This window comes from Pelodiscus sinensis, chromosome 18, assembly GCF_052426305.1.
Source record: "Pelodiscus sinensis isolate ZL-2025 chromosome 18, ASM5242630v1, whole genome shotgun sequence".
NCBI classification, from domain to species: Eukaryota; Metazoa; Chordata; order Testudines; family Trionychidae; genus Pelodiscus; species Pelodiscus sinensis.
In genome coordinates, this window is record NC_143069.1 from 6,048,276 (window position 1) to 6,062,837 (window position 14,562).

Consider the following 14,562-nt stretch of genomic DNA (forward strand, 5'->3'; position numbering starts at 1 on the left):
TTCATTCCCATAGGAAGAGAAGCAGCAAGGAGGCTGAGAACACAGAGGGTTTAGTTACCGGTAAACTGAAGCAACATGCTGCATATATTTAGTTCCGCCAACCCACCATCTCCTGGTTAAAGATGGAGTTCCTGGGGCTCATGCTGTGTCTGTCGGTAACATGCGTGCTGCCTCGGGGAGCACTTGCTGGAGTCTTTAAATGAACAGCCTGTTGCAGTTCTCATTTTGCTCCCTTTTGGGATACAACTTTCCTCTGTTGCACTTACTCCAGGGCTGAGACCGTCTCTTAATTCAAAGAGGTTTTTTTCTGTTTCTTGGTGATACGTTTTTGGCCTTAGTCTGGGGGTACGGCCACCAAATGTGTATAAATTGCAGCTCTGGTGTTTCAGAGCATCATCTGTGTCCACAACTGTCACCATCTTCCTCCTCCCATGTCCATGGGCTGATGGCCTTCTTGATGGTGTTCTTCTGGGAAATCTTCCATGCCTGTGTCTCTTCATAAATCCGTCCTTAGGTGTGTCAGACCCTCACTGCCATGCAGGCAATGAATAGATTAGCAATACGCTGGACAGGCTCCATACAGCACTTTCTGGCGGTGCTAAGTGCCTCCTGTCTAGTGATGACAGGGGGAAACTCTCTTGTGCTATATAAATAAACCCTTTGTATTTTCATGTGTGTGGGGGGGGAGGTGCCTACAAGTTGCATTGGAACTTGGCTGCTACTGCCAAGCAGAATGCTATTCAACGCCTGTTGCCTTGATGTGGCCACCAGTCTCCTAAAAATTATGGTGAGCTCCCCGACTTACTTCTCAAAGGAACTGTCAAAGAGGGGGTGGTAATTTGAGGCTGAATTTGAGGCGAAGCTAAATTTGAACCAGCAACTTGGAAGTGAAAAGCTCTTGCAGCCTACTTCTGCTCCTCTGAGCCATCCAGTCATTCTTGGGATCTTTCCTCGACTTGAGTAACAGGAGCAAAGGAATTGCAGTGTTGTAGAAGGGTACTACCCTGTATAAAAGAGCTGCTGTCAGTGTTTCTAAAACTCTAGGGCTGTGCCTTTGGTTTGTTAATGGGCATCCAAAGACGCTAACATGACTTGAGATCTGCTAGGGCCCAGTGGATGAAGTTAAGAGGCTGAAAAGATGTCTATTACCTGCCAGGGAAAGCTGTGGAAGGGGTAACGTGGTTTTGTTCGTATAATGCTGCCATCAAGGGTACTGTATCCAGCGTAACAGCATATTAGTGTCATAGGCTGCTGAGGACATATAGCTCCCACTGATTTCACTGGGATGCGTGAGTGGTCCACCCTCTGAACATCAGGCCAATGGTATAGTGATTAACAGATCTGTTACAGTCAATCTAGCCTCTGCCTCTCCACCCCGACAGGATATGTAGCTAACACTACACTAACAATACTACTTGTATACTGAACTACTTTCAATGATTGATATTAACCCAAATGGTTGTGATCTGTACCGCTGATGTGAACTTATTTTATAGTTCACCTTTCTCTGTTTTCAGCGCAAATGCTTGCGACCACAGGGCCCTCTGCAGAGCAATGAAGTGAGCTGTTGGTAACTGAAAAAATAAGGAGTGTTTCTCCTCTTTGGATTGCCTCTGCTTATGCTACTGTGCACCAGAGTCCAGTAAAAGCATGACTATGTGGAGGCATTCTTTACGCTACAGTACAGGACTGATGTCTGCAGTCAGACCACTAGTGGTCAGCACAGAGAGAGAGGAACCTGAAAAATCTCTGCAGATGTTTGTAAGATCAAGACTGAGCAACAGCTGAAGTCTGCTAAGAGCTGCCAAAGCCATTGATAGCTGCAAGAGAGGAGGGACAAGGTCCCATGAAAAACTGAGCAAGACCTATCGAAGCTGGGGAACACTCTCGCACATCTCATGTTCAACAACTGAACAGAATTAGAACTAATGTGAGAATCTAAAAAGCAGCGAGGGAAAGCCTGCGGAGCTACTTGATCCACGACCAGCCTCTCCACTGGGACAGTGCTTGTCGAACAAAAATGTAGTTCCCTGATCTAGCCCAATATGCCCCTGCCCCTCTCATATCAACATCACGGTGTCTCAAAGTCAAACCCAATATCCGGGATATTTCAAAGCTTTTGTCCTAAGCACCAAGAAAGCCTGATTTTACCTAGCACATAAACCCTTCCTGTTGTGCACCCCAAAAAACTACCAACCAATTTTCAAAATGGACTCTCTGGCTTAGGCTGAGAACTGTTCCTCTCTCCTCCTCCTAACTTGATAAAAAGGGAGTAATCCAAGTTACAGCCAGTGAGTAAAGTTCAACTGGACAATTACTAAAAGAGCTGTGATGCCAGGTAATTGGTAAATTTAACGGACACTCCCACAACCATAAACCCAACATTGTACCATTCGCACAGGCAAGATTAAAACTGATTCCTGATTTGGACATAACCAGGACATGTTGAAAGAGGAACGGTGCCCTCTTGTGGGAGGCCCCAAGCAAACTGTACTAATTCAAAGTACTTCTACAGGCTATTCTCTTGTATCATGAGGAGCAAAATCCAAAGACAACAGAAAGCACCTTACCTTAACCCCTTGCTCATCCACTGAATTACTACCTGCCAGCAAAACATAAGACAAAGAGGATGTCAGTCTCTTTATATGATCTGCCAAACCATGCAACATTAAACACTGTTACAAACAGGCACAGATTGCATGAGTACATCCATCCATGTGACAAACCACCCTTCTCAAATAATCTGATAGGCCTTACACCTTCTGCACACAGGGTAATGCCACAGTGATAATAGCCACATAGACAGGCCAAGAAAGGGGCATCAAGTGCGTTAGATTGCAAACTCTTTAGGCTAGAGACCACATCTACCTGTGCGGCACCTACCACAATGACGTTTAGCTCTTATTTAGTACTTGTAGATCTCAAAAGTAACTTACGTAGCACTCCTAAGGGAATGTCAGAGTTAGATTCCCTGTGTGATGGTCCTTTAAAGACTATTTGGGAGGGTACCACCACCTCTTCTACAGACGTGGCCCAGATCCTGACTGGGGTCTATGAACACCATGGTAATATAAATACTAAATAAAAACGGAAAGAACAGAACCTCTGGGTTCTAGACCCATGACCCTTCTACTGATTTCTTGTGTAGCAAGTCACTGGCATGCACCCTAAGTACGGATGTGAAAATGTGTGTAATTAAGTAACCATGTAACTGCTAAAATTTCCAGCAGTTACATATGGGGAGCCAGCTTTTAAGCCAGCTGCCTACATACAACCATGAATGTTAGCCAATGAGCCCAGGCTCGTCAATTAACCGTTTACACGGTCACACTTTCACATCTCTAACCATAAGCATCTATAAAATTATGATGGAAATAATGATCCTTCACACCCTTGCAGTGGGATTGTAAGGCTTTGCTTTTTAAAAAGACTTAAGATTCTTAGCAGAAAGGTCATAAAGCAGCATGAAACCCAGCCAGTGACTGGACAAGGGGAACCAACTCAACTGTTAGATAATAATCAGACAGGCACTGAGAACATTTGCTGGCATTTCTGTATAATTTTTAAGACATTTCTATCGCAAATGGATTGGAACAGCTTACCAAAAATATAGATAACTGCGATCCCACTACCAACTCCCATTAGCCCTGCTATCCGGAGCACCACTTTCTTGGCATAGGCTGTATTTTCCTTCTGTTTCTTCTCCTGCTTCTCATCCGAACTGGAGCCTTTCCCGTCTCCTCCCTCTGTTACCTACCCATGGAGGGTGGAATAGAGAAAAGATTCATATTAGCAGGTGTGAAAGAGACAAAAGTAGCTACCCTGAAGAGTCACACACTGGCAAATAAATGACTCACTGAACTCAAAACATCTAGGGGAAAAATTAACTGGCCTCTGTGTGGTATCAAAATGCCATCCTGGAACCTTTTACAAAATTCCCAGTCAAAGAATAAATAAGGCAATTCATATAATCAGAGAAACTAGAGATGGGCAGGATCCATTACATTCTCCAGCCAGAGATCAAATGAGCATATTCTCCAGCCTTTACAGTAAACATTGTACCCTTTGAAATATAAAAGGAGTAAATCAACGTAGTGAACTCTGCCTGAATATGCAGGCTGAAACAATATGAAACAATAGTTCTAAAAGGTGCATTAAGTGCTTCATTCATCCACAGGGAACACTGAATCCCAGTGAGGCAGTTAAATGTCAGCAATGTTACCTATTTTTAGGCTGATTGAGCATGTAAGAAAAAGGGAGATTTGTGTTATGACAGGGATGTAAAAATTGGTTTAAAAAGCTAGCTATGTAATTACTAAAAACACTAGCGGTTACTCTGCAATATCAAGCTCAAATAAGCTTTGTACGGCAGAGTCTGTAGCAAAGTCTCCCCAGGAGGGTGTCACCAGCCCCTGCCACAGTGAAGCCACTTCCCTGGGAGCCGGGCCGGATGGGAGGCTCTGCAGCCCGTTCCCAGGGAGCCAGGGTGAACCTGTCTAGGGTGGTGATTACCAGCACCTTTCACATCCCTAGTTATGAAGATGTGCACAGCCAACCAAACATGGCACCTCAGCTGGCCGTGCTCAGGTACCACTATTCCCTCCCTCTCCATTTTGACCCCACGTCTAATACAGCCATTTCAGCCTGAGAGACTAGTTTCCTGTAAGGTTTCTCTGCACTACTGATTCACAAACACGGTGTCAAACATTTGTGCCAACCAAAGAAAATGCCCCCCAGCCTCAAGAAAATAACATCAGACTTGCAAAATTCTCCTCATCCACTTGCTCAGGAAGAATAAGGTACAAGAATTGTCATTAGTGATCAGATTTCTGGCAAAGGGTAGGTGAGGGGGTTCTGTGCTTCGCTTGATACATTTTCATAACAATTTCACAAGACTGCTCTGAAGTTCTGCTACCAGGAAATTCCTCTTATGTTTCGAATGGTTAAAATAAACTGCTCGGGGAATGTTTGCACCTGAGCCTGAAATCTGAATGCAAAGTCTTGACCAGAATACAGTTTTGTTTAGTAGCCATTTGAGAGAGCTGAGATCTTAAACCCAGCACAACAAAAAACGGCAATACGTTCACTTTTTACTCCATTGGTTAAAAGCCAAGTAGCTCTGTAAGGACTAACACCCACCTGAAATGCAGGGTAGAAGAACATGATAATGCCCAGCTGCATTTGTGAAAACTACCATAGGAACTGCAGTGCTTGCAAGGGGTCCTTCCCTGTATCACCCAGGACTCTCTGGCACCATGCCAGAGCACTGAGATTGGCATCAAGATACCTACACAGCTCCATGCAGCACCCAAGATGTTTTCCTGGTTGCTGCTTCCCCAAACACCACCCAGACCAAATCACGACATGCCGGAGACATGACAGGCAAACAGTCTGGCACAAAGAGGAACGAGTGAAGAGGAGCAAGGGAAGTGCCAGTGCCAAGGGCAACTCAGGAGAGTACGAATCCTCTCTCCAATCCCAGATGAGCCTATACCCACAACCTGCTTGTGGGACCTTTCAGGGGCCTGGCATTGGCTCTGCAGCTGGAGACACACTGGGTTGTAAGAGGACAGAGCTGATTCTGCGAAGCCTTTCAATCAACATTGCAGCAGCGCCACCTTGTGACAGAAGTGCAGAGCCTAGACATGAGGCTGCCAGGTCAAGGGCTTTGATGACCTCTGTGCCTAGATCATGTCTGCTTCTCTGTGCCAAGTGGAGCCATTGCTGACAGTAAGCCAGTCTTGTCCCATCCCAATGACAATTCTCCTCCGTGACAGTCCCCTAATCCTCATCCCCCATCTCTATTGTACCTCCACTGTTCAGTCTTCCGCACACCGTCTTCTCCAATCGTTAGCAGCCTCTCTTTGCCTTCCTTCCCCACCTCTTCCCAGTCCCTCTGTATGGTAATCCCCAGCCTCCCTCCCACACCTATCTCCTTCCCAGTCCTCATCCTTTCCCTCAAAATCATCTGACCCTAATCCCCTGCCAATCATTTCTGGTCCTGTCCATTAACAACCCACCTCTTCTCCACAAGTCATATCAGCTAGCCCCATTCCCCCACTCTGCTCTCCCTCCCTCCCCATCAACTATGACCTCAGCCATGCTCTATTCCCTGCCCCCCAAATACACCCCAGCTTCTTGTAATAAAGACAGTAAATTTATGAGCTGTCACAATAACCTGTTAGATAGAAATTAATTGAATTGTCCTGTAATTGCATCAAATTTTTGCTGTTACATGACAGCCCCAACCCCACTCTCAGGGAGCCCCCTGCCACTCCATGCTGCTGCTTCTCTATCAGAGACTGCAGCATGGGGTGTCAGGAGGTGCAGAAGCTTTAAAAGCCAGCCCCCACACAGACTGGCTCCTCCCAGAGCACCGGCTCCTGCCTGTCCCCCTTCCCTGCTTCTGTGGGAGGCAGGGAGAGGGGGTGGCGGGGGGAGGGAGGGAGAAGAGAGAGAGAAGAGGGGCAGGAGGCAGATCTGCAGAGCCAGAACTTGAGAAGAGACAGCTTAAAAGCCAGCTCCCCATGAGTATCAGCTCCAACCTGCCTCTCCCCCTGGCTGCCCCGATACAGAGACGAGGGGGGAGGACACATGAGTAGATAGGATTAACCAATAAGCCTAGACTTATCCGTTAATCATGTATTAGACTACACTTTACATCCCTACCTATAACAACAGAAGTGGATGGGAAAAGGTACAAAAGGGAAACAAAGACTGACCTAGTCCAAACAAAAAGGCTGAGAGATATAGCTCAAGGCCTATGTTAAGCTAATACTCGGTAAACAAGGCAACTGCAAAACCAGAAATCAGTGTACCAAAACTAGGCCTAACCAATGAACAAAATAATTAAGGAATGGGCTATTCCATACATCACTCTCTGAGAGTCCTTAAGAGAAGACTTCCAGGAGTGAGCTTCACCATCGGGGTGCCCTCCTTCTCCTTCCGTTTCCCCCCCCCCCCCCATCTCCTGGGATCCTTTGTTATCCTGAACCTGACAAAACCAGAGAGAGGGACTTGGATACCACTGCCACCTCAACAGGCTTCAGCTGAAATCCAAACACCATCAGGGATGGAACAGGATCAGACTTAGCAGCAGCAGCTCCAGCCTATCTCAACTAAGCTCCTTCTAAAAGGACCATTATTACCATCTGAGATACTAAGAGGTTGTCAAGTGCTATGGAGGCTTCCTCCTAAAGACTCCATCCAACTAAAGGGACAGGGAACAAAGGACGTTGTTAGCACAAAAGCCTTATTTCATATTTCAAATGTCTCAAATAATTTTCCTTCTATTCTGTAAAGGTTAAAAGCATTTCAATGGCGTATTAGCCATGGGACTAAGTAGGCTGAGCTCCCTGTCTACCAAATCCTATATCTCCTGTAACATCATGATAGCATCCACATGTTTTGTTAGTCTATAAAGCGCTACCAGACTATTTGTTGTTAAGTTTTTACTTAATGACAGACAGTCACTAGATTACATTAAAACCTTTCATCCATTACCACCACCTCCTCCCTCCCCAACTGGCAACTGTCAATTCTCCTATCTCTGGCCTTCATTTATTGATAATTCACACCCCATCCCTCCTCATCAATGACAAATCACCCCTAAATACTCCCTCTCCAAACTCCATCCATACTCCCATTAAGCCCACTCCATCTAAGCCCTCTGTTTCCCCCATGGCCCATTCCTTCTCCAATTCCAACCTCTTCCCCCATTCACAGCCTCATTCTTCCTATCCCTCCTCCCTGCCCACATACCATCTTCCTCTCCACCCATCTACAGTCCCCACCCAGCACTTCTTTTGTCTACCCTCACCTTTCTACTTCCAGTCTCCTGCATACTGCACCACTACCACATTCACACACTCCCTACTTTTCTTATCACACCTTCCTACATGACATCCACCACCCAACTTTCTTGACAACTGCATCTCTGCCCCCAACAGCTTCATTCCTCCCCCATCCTCCCTCCATTTTCAGCCCCACTCCTCCCCCTTCCATCCTCCCTCCTTCCCCAAAACAAAAAATAAGGACCTCACCATCACTCTTCCTCCCTCTTTCTAGCCACATTTCCCCTCTCCAATAACAATTCCTATTCCCTCTCTTGTCTCTCCTCCCTCCCTGTAATTTCTCTCTGGTCATCCCCATGCCATGTTTTTCTTGTCTTCCTCATGACAACCTCCACCCCTTCTATCCATACAGCAGCTCCTCACTGACAATCCCCATTGCCTTTTTGCCTCCCACATATTTCCTCCTCGTGACAATCCCCCTTCCCTCACCCGATCTGTCCACTCCCCATAACAACTCCCCATCTCTCGCCCCTTCAGCATCCCCACACTTCCTTCCCACACACACACACACACCATCCCCCGACCTCCCTGCTCTCCCCCATTAGCCCCTTCCCCACTGACAGCCCCACCCCCTCTTGCTCCAACAATCCCACCCCGCTTCCCCACCCCCAACCTCTCCTGCTACTTTCCTCCCTCACCCCACTAGCCCCATCCCTGCCCCCAGGTTCCCCCAGACATGACACCCCCACCCCTCCTACACCTCCCTCCCCCATCCTCTCACATCCCACAACTTCTCCCCCTTCGCCCCTCCCGTCCTCCACAACACCCCTCCCCCCTCAGCTACCCTCCCCCTCAGCTCACCCCTCCCCCACAACACCCCTCCCCCTCAGCTCCCCCCTCCCCCTAACACCCCTCCCCCCTCAGCTCACCCCTCCCCTCAGCTACCCCTCCCCCTAACACCCCTCCCCCCTCAGCTCACCCCTCCCCCACAACACCCCTCCCCCCTCAGCTTCCCCCCTCCCCCAGTATCACCCACGCCCCCTTTCCTCCGCCCACTGCCCACGCCCCGCCCCCTCTGCTCTCGCGCAGGCCCCGCCCCCCACTGGCCCCGCCCCCACTCCAGGCGCAGCCTCCTCACCTGCTGCTGGCGCAGCTTGTCCTGCAGCAGCGCCTCGGCCAGCCCCACCCCCCCGCCCTGCTGCGAGGCCGCCGCGCTCAGGGCCCGGCCCGGGGCCGCTCGGAGCCGCCGGCAGCAGCCGCCCCGCAGCGCGCGGGCCCCGCACGCCGCCCCCAGAACCAGCCCGCGAGCCGCCGCCGCCATCTTCCTCCCCTCCCCCTGAGCGCCGCGCGCAAGGGCCGCCGGGCGCTTTGCCTCCCACCCAATCACAAAGCGTCGCGCGCAGGCCGCCAATCCACGCGCGAGGGATGGGCAAGGGTGTAGCCAATGAGAGAGAGGCTGGGGAAGCTCAGCCAATCGGAAGAAAAATAAGTGAAGTGACCGTTCAGCCCGCGGCGAGCGACCGCACTAGGCCCCGCCTACCTTGACTAGGCGGACCAATCGCAAACGAAAGGAGTCAGGTAAAGGGCCTGAAGGAGGCAGAATGAGAAACTGGAGGAGGCGGAGCTAAAGGGGCAGAGCCAACCAAGAACAAGGGAACGCCTCGTGCGCCCCGAGCCAATCAGCGCGAGGAAAAGGACGGACGGCAGGCGCCGAAGGTCAAAAGAAGCTCGTGGGCTGGGGAGCAGGAGGGGAAGGGAGCAGGGGGATGGGAGTGTGGGAGGGGCAGTGGAGGGAGGCAGGAGCTAACCCCAGCGACTTTTCTGCAGCATGAGCATCTAGCCAGTTCGTTCCCATGTTGCATTTCATTTTTCCTTCCTAGATAAAATACTTGGCACGTGTCTTTGTTGCATTTTCTCGTGTTGGTTTCAGATCAGGGTTTAAATTCTAATCCTGACTGCCAGAGTGCTAGCAACTCCTCCCAGCTTGCTACCAGGTGCAAATGTTATAAGCATCCTTGGCCCTCGATTATCCCCCTCGTTAATGGAACTAGGGAATAGTACTAGCCCAAGGGAAGAGGCATGGGGGATAAGAGGGAGGGGACTGATGCGGGAGCTGGAGTGTATTTGGGAGGAACTAATAGGGGAAGTGGAGGTGGGTGACAACCTGGGAAGCAGTGATCATGAGATGGTAGATTTCAGGATCCTGACCAAAGGAAGAAAAGAGAGTAGTAAACTACACACCTTGGACTTCCAAAAAAAGCAGATTTTGACTCCCTCAGAAATCTGATGGGCAGAATCCCCTGGGATGCTAACATGAAGGGGAAAGGAGTCCAGGACAGCTGGCAGTATTTTAAAGAAGCCTTATTGAAGACACAGAAAGAAACCATCCCGACACGTAGCAAGAGAGGCAAACATGGTAGGAGACCGGATTGGCTTAAAGGGGAAATCCTTGGTGAACTTAAGCACAAAAAGGAAGCTTACAAAAAGTGGAAACTTGGACAAATGACCAGGGAGGAGTTTAAAGGTATAGCTCGAGAATGCCGGGGGGGTTATCAGGAAGGCAAAAGCGCAAATGGAATTGCAACTGGCTAAGGATGTGAAGGATAACAAGAAAGGTTTCTACAGGCATGTTAACAAGGTGATCAGAGAGGGTGTGCGAAGGTAACCTAGTGACAGATGATGTGGGGAAAGCTGAAGTACTCAATGCTTTCTTTGCCTCTGTATTCACGGACAAGGTCGGCTCCTGGACTTCTGCGCCAAGTGACGCAAGATGGGATGAAGATGGACAGCCCTTGGTGGGTAAAGAACAGGTTAGGAACTATTTAGAAAAGCTAAACAAACACAAATCTATGGGTCCGGACTTAATGCATCCGAGGGTACTGAGGGAGTTGGCAAATGTCATTGAGGAGCCTTTGGCCATTATCTTTGAAAAGTCGTGGAGGTCGGGAGAAATCCCGGATGATTGGAAAAAGGCAAATGTAATGCCCATCTTCAAAAAAGGGAAGAAGGACGATCCAAGGAACTATAGGCTGGTCAGTCTTACCTCGGTTCCTGGAAAAATCATGGAAGGGCTCTTTAAGGAATCCATTGTGAGGCACTTAGGAGACCGGAAAGTGATTAGGAATAGTCAGCATGGATTCAGAAAGGGAAAGTCGTGCCTGACCAATCTGATTAGCTTCTATGAGGAGGTAACTGGCTCTGTGGACATGGGAAACACACTGGATGTGATATACCTTGACTTTAGCAAGGCTTTTGATACGGTCTCCCACAATATTCTTGCCAGCAAGTTAAGGGAATGTGGATAGGATAAATGGACAGTAAGATGGATAGAAAGATGGCTAGAAGGCTGGGCCCAGCGGGTAGTGATCAATGGCTCGATGTCAGGATGGCGGTCAGTTTCTAGCGGAGTGCCCCAAGGTTTGGTTCTAGGACCGGTTTTGTTCAATATCCTTATTAATGGCCTGGATGAGTGGATGGATTGCACCCTCAGCAAGTTTGCAGATGACACTAAGCTAGGGGGAGAGGTAGATGCGCTTCAGGGCAGAGATAGAGTCCAGAGTGACTTAGACAAATTGGAGGACTGGGCCACAAGAAATCTGATGAGGTTCAACAAGGACAAGTGCAGAGTCCTGCACTTGGGACGGAAGAATCCCGAGCATTGTTACAGGCTGGGGACCAACCAGCTAATTCGTAGTTCTGCAGAAAAGGACCTAGGGGTTACAGTGGATGAGAAGCTGGATATGAGTCAACAGTGTGCCCTTGTAGCCAGGAAGGTGAATGGCATATTAGGTTGCATTAAGAGGAGCATTGCCAGCAGATCCAGAGATGTCATTATTCCCCTTTATTTGGCTCTGGTGAGGCTGCATCTGGAGTATTGTGTCCAGTTCTGGGCCCCCCACTACAAAAAGGATGTGGACGCATTGGAGAGGGTCCAGCGGAGGGCAACCAAAATGATTAGGGGGCTGGAGCATATGACTTATGAAGAGAGGCTGAGAGAGTTGGGTCTGTTTAGTCTACAGAAGCAAAGAGTGAGGGGGGATTTGATAGCAGCCTTCAACTTCCTGAAGGGAGGTTCCAAAGAGGATGGAGAGAGGCTGTTCTCAGTAGTGACAGATGGCAGAACAAGAAGCAATGGTCTCAAGTTGTGATGGGAGAGGTCCAGGTTGGATTTTAGGGAAAACTATTTCACTAGGAGGGTGGGGAAGCGCTGGAATAGATTCCCTAGGGAAGTAGTGGAGTCTCCATCCCTAGAGGTGTTTGTCTAATCTTGACAAAGCCCTGGCCAGGCTGATTTAGTTGGGATTGGTCCAGCCTAGAGCAGGGGGCTGGACTTGATGGCCTTCTGAGGTCTCTTCCAGTTCTATGGTTCTATGAGGAGCAGGGAGGTAGCAGCAACTCTCCCTTCTGCCCCAGCTGGTGCCACAGATGTAAGGGAGGGTCACCCCCCCCCATCCACAGTCAGCAGAGACTGAGCCAACAGGTGGTGACCGGGACACCACATAGGACAGAACTTAGCACAGAAAACAGGAACATTCTATGCTTCTATCTTGGGAAAAGGGAGCTGGGAGCCAGCATTTGTGCCACCCCCCCCCGCCCCTCCAAGCCAGCATTTGTGCCTCCTCCCCCCCTCCAAGCCAGCAGTGTCTCACTTCCAGCTGCCTGGCCCCAGACTGCTCCAGCCTTTGTCCAGCTTTCTGCGCAAAAGGTGGCACATGTCCCAAGGCCATTGTTTATGTGCAGGCAGCTAGGCAGCCTCCCTCACTAGAAGTCACATGAATTCCCATTACGATCTAGGCTTTGGTGCAGCAGGGAAACTAAGGCACACACCTCCTGCTAGTTAGTATAGGACAGTAAAACTCACATGCAACATCACTAGGTGAATAAACCCCCCACTTCATCACACATGGTGCTGACCTTTCCTTGGGGCACACTAGCACTTCACCCCTGACCTTTGCCTGCCACCTCCCACTCTTCACTTTTACATGGGCGCCTCTGGTGCACTCCTGGCAGCTGCACACAGGCCAAGGTTCCAGAATTCTTGATGCTACAGAATCGGAGCATTCACTCAAATTAAAACCCTGTCCCGCTTCTGTGCAAAGAATGGAAGGGGGAGGGGAAGACGGCAAGACCTTCTCCACCTGTAACAGTTTGAAGCAGCCCTTCCATCTCGCTGCAGTGTTCGCTTATTCACAGTAGGCGATCACACAAAATATTTGCAATTGAAAAAAAATTTCTATGAAAACCAAAATATGTGATGCTGGGGTGATGCATGGAACCCAGCCTTACAACCCTGGGCTAGTGTAGATGAACCAGAAAAAAAAAAAAAAAGAGTAGAAACCAGTTAGATACAAGAGTGAAATTGACTGAGTTATCATTGGCCAACATGGGGAAAATTAAAAAACGGTGCTGAGGTGGACTGTTCGTTTACCCATGTGCGAAGCTATCAGATGTTTCAAGGACGCTTAGTTACATGGACTGGATTTAAAGCAATGATTCACACCAAAGAAAAAAGGGGAAGTGAGTCCCCTGGGTCTGATGATTTTTTTTTTTTCAAATACCCAAGATGGAAGAAGCCTTTTCATTTGCCACAGTCTTGCTTCGATGGCTGATGTCTGACCAGTGCTGCACTGCTGCCCTAACTTTTTGCATAGATAGAAGGGACCTGAAAAACCCACGAAGCCAGCCCCACAGTTGAAGCAGCAGCCTCTGATAGGTGTTTGTCCATCTTGATCTGAGCCTCCATTGACAGGGATCCCACAGTCTCCTCTGGAGGCCTGCTCCAGAGATTCATCCTCTGCGAGTTAGAAAGTTTGTCCTGATATTTAACCTCCCCCTTGCTGTAGATTAAGCTCATTACTACTTGTCCTGTTTTCAGTGGACACAGAACAGTTGATCACCATGTTCTTTACAACAGTCCTTCATGTATTCAAAGACGGGCATCAGTTCCCCCACAAGTTGTCTTTCCCCAAGACATCAAACAAGCCAATCTTTTAAACCTTTCCCCCAGGTCAATGTGTTCCCTTTGGTCATGTGTTGATCATTTTTGTTGCTCTCCTCTGGACTCTCTTTACCAATTCTTTCCAAAAGTGCAGCAGCCACAATTAGGGTATGTCTACACTACAAAGTTAATTCGAACTAACGGACGTTAGTTCAAATTAACTTTCATAGGCACTACACTAGCGCTCCGCTAGTTCGAACTTAATTCGAACTAGCGGAGCACTTAGTTCAAACTAGGTAAACCTCATTGCACGAGGACTCCTAGTTCGAACTTACTAGTTCGAATTAAGGGCTGTGTAGCTCCTTAATTCGAACTAGTGGGAGGCTAGCCCCCCCCAGCTTTCCCTGGTGGCCACGCTGGGCACCACCAGGGAATCTTGTATACCCCCCCTCCCGGCCCCAGACCCCTTAAAGGGGCACGGGCTGGCTACGGTGCCCGTTCCAGGTGCAAGCCTGCCAGCACCCAGCCAGCAGACCCTGCACCTGGCATGCCATGAGCCACCCACCCGATGCTCCCCAGCCTTCCGCCTCTTCCTGGGACCAGGCTGGCAGCTCTCGAGAGCCTGGCCAGCACCGCAAGAGGCGGGCACCCGCCTGGTCTAGTGCGGACATCGTGGACCTCATCCATGATCTCCGCACTAGGCACAGGAAAGCGGCCGTCTAGGGCAGGAGAGCTGCCAGCCTGGCCACCCAGGAGCAGGTTTGCATGAAAATCAGGGTGGTCCATTGAGACCCCCGACCCTGAGCCCTGAGCTTAGAATGGCCGTACTGG

The 14,562-nt window shown here is 49.3% G+C and overlaps 1 protein-coding gene across 2 annotated transcripts in view; it reads right to left on the minus strand.

Moving 5' to 3' along the window:
- Nucleotides 1–9,129, minus strand: part of TIMM50 (translocase of inner mitochondrial membrane 50) — a 56,847-nt gene extending 47,718 nt beyond the window's left edge. For both annotated transcript variants that reach the window (XM_089769943.1, XM_075915314.2), the window contains exons 1-3: nt 8,932–9,129; nt 3,603–3,753; nt 2,571–2,602 (exon numbers count right to left, since the gene is read on the minus strand). In XM_089769943.1, coding sequence (XP_089626069.1) covers nt 2,571–2,602; nt 3,603–3,753; nt 8,932–9,114 — 366 coding nt within the window. In that variant the 5' untranslated portion in view covers nt 9,115–9,129. The remainder of the gene's footprint in view (nt 1–2,570; nt 2,603–3,602; nt 3,754–8,931) is intronic.
- Nucleotides 9,130–14,562: the final 5,433 nt, after the last annotated feature.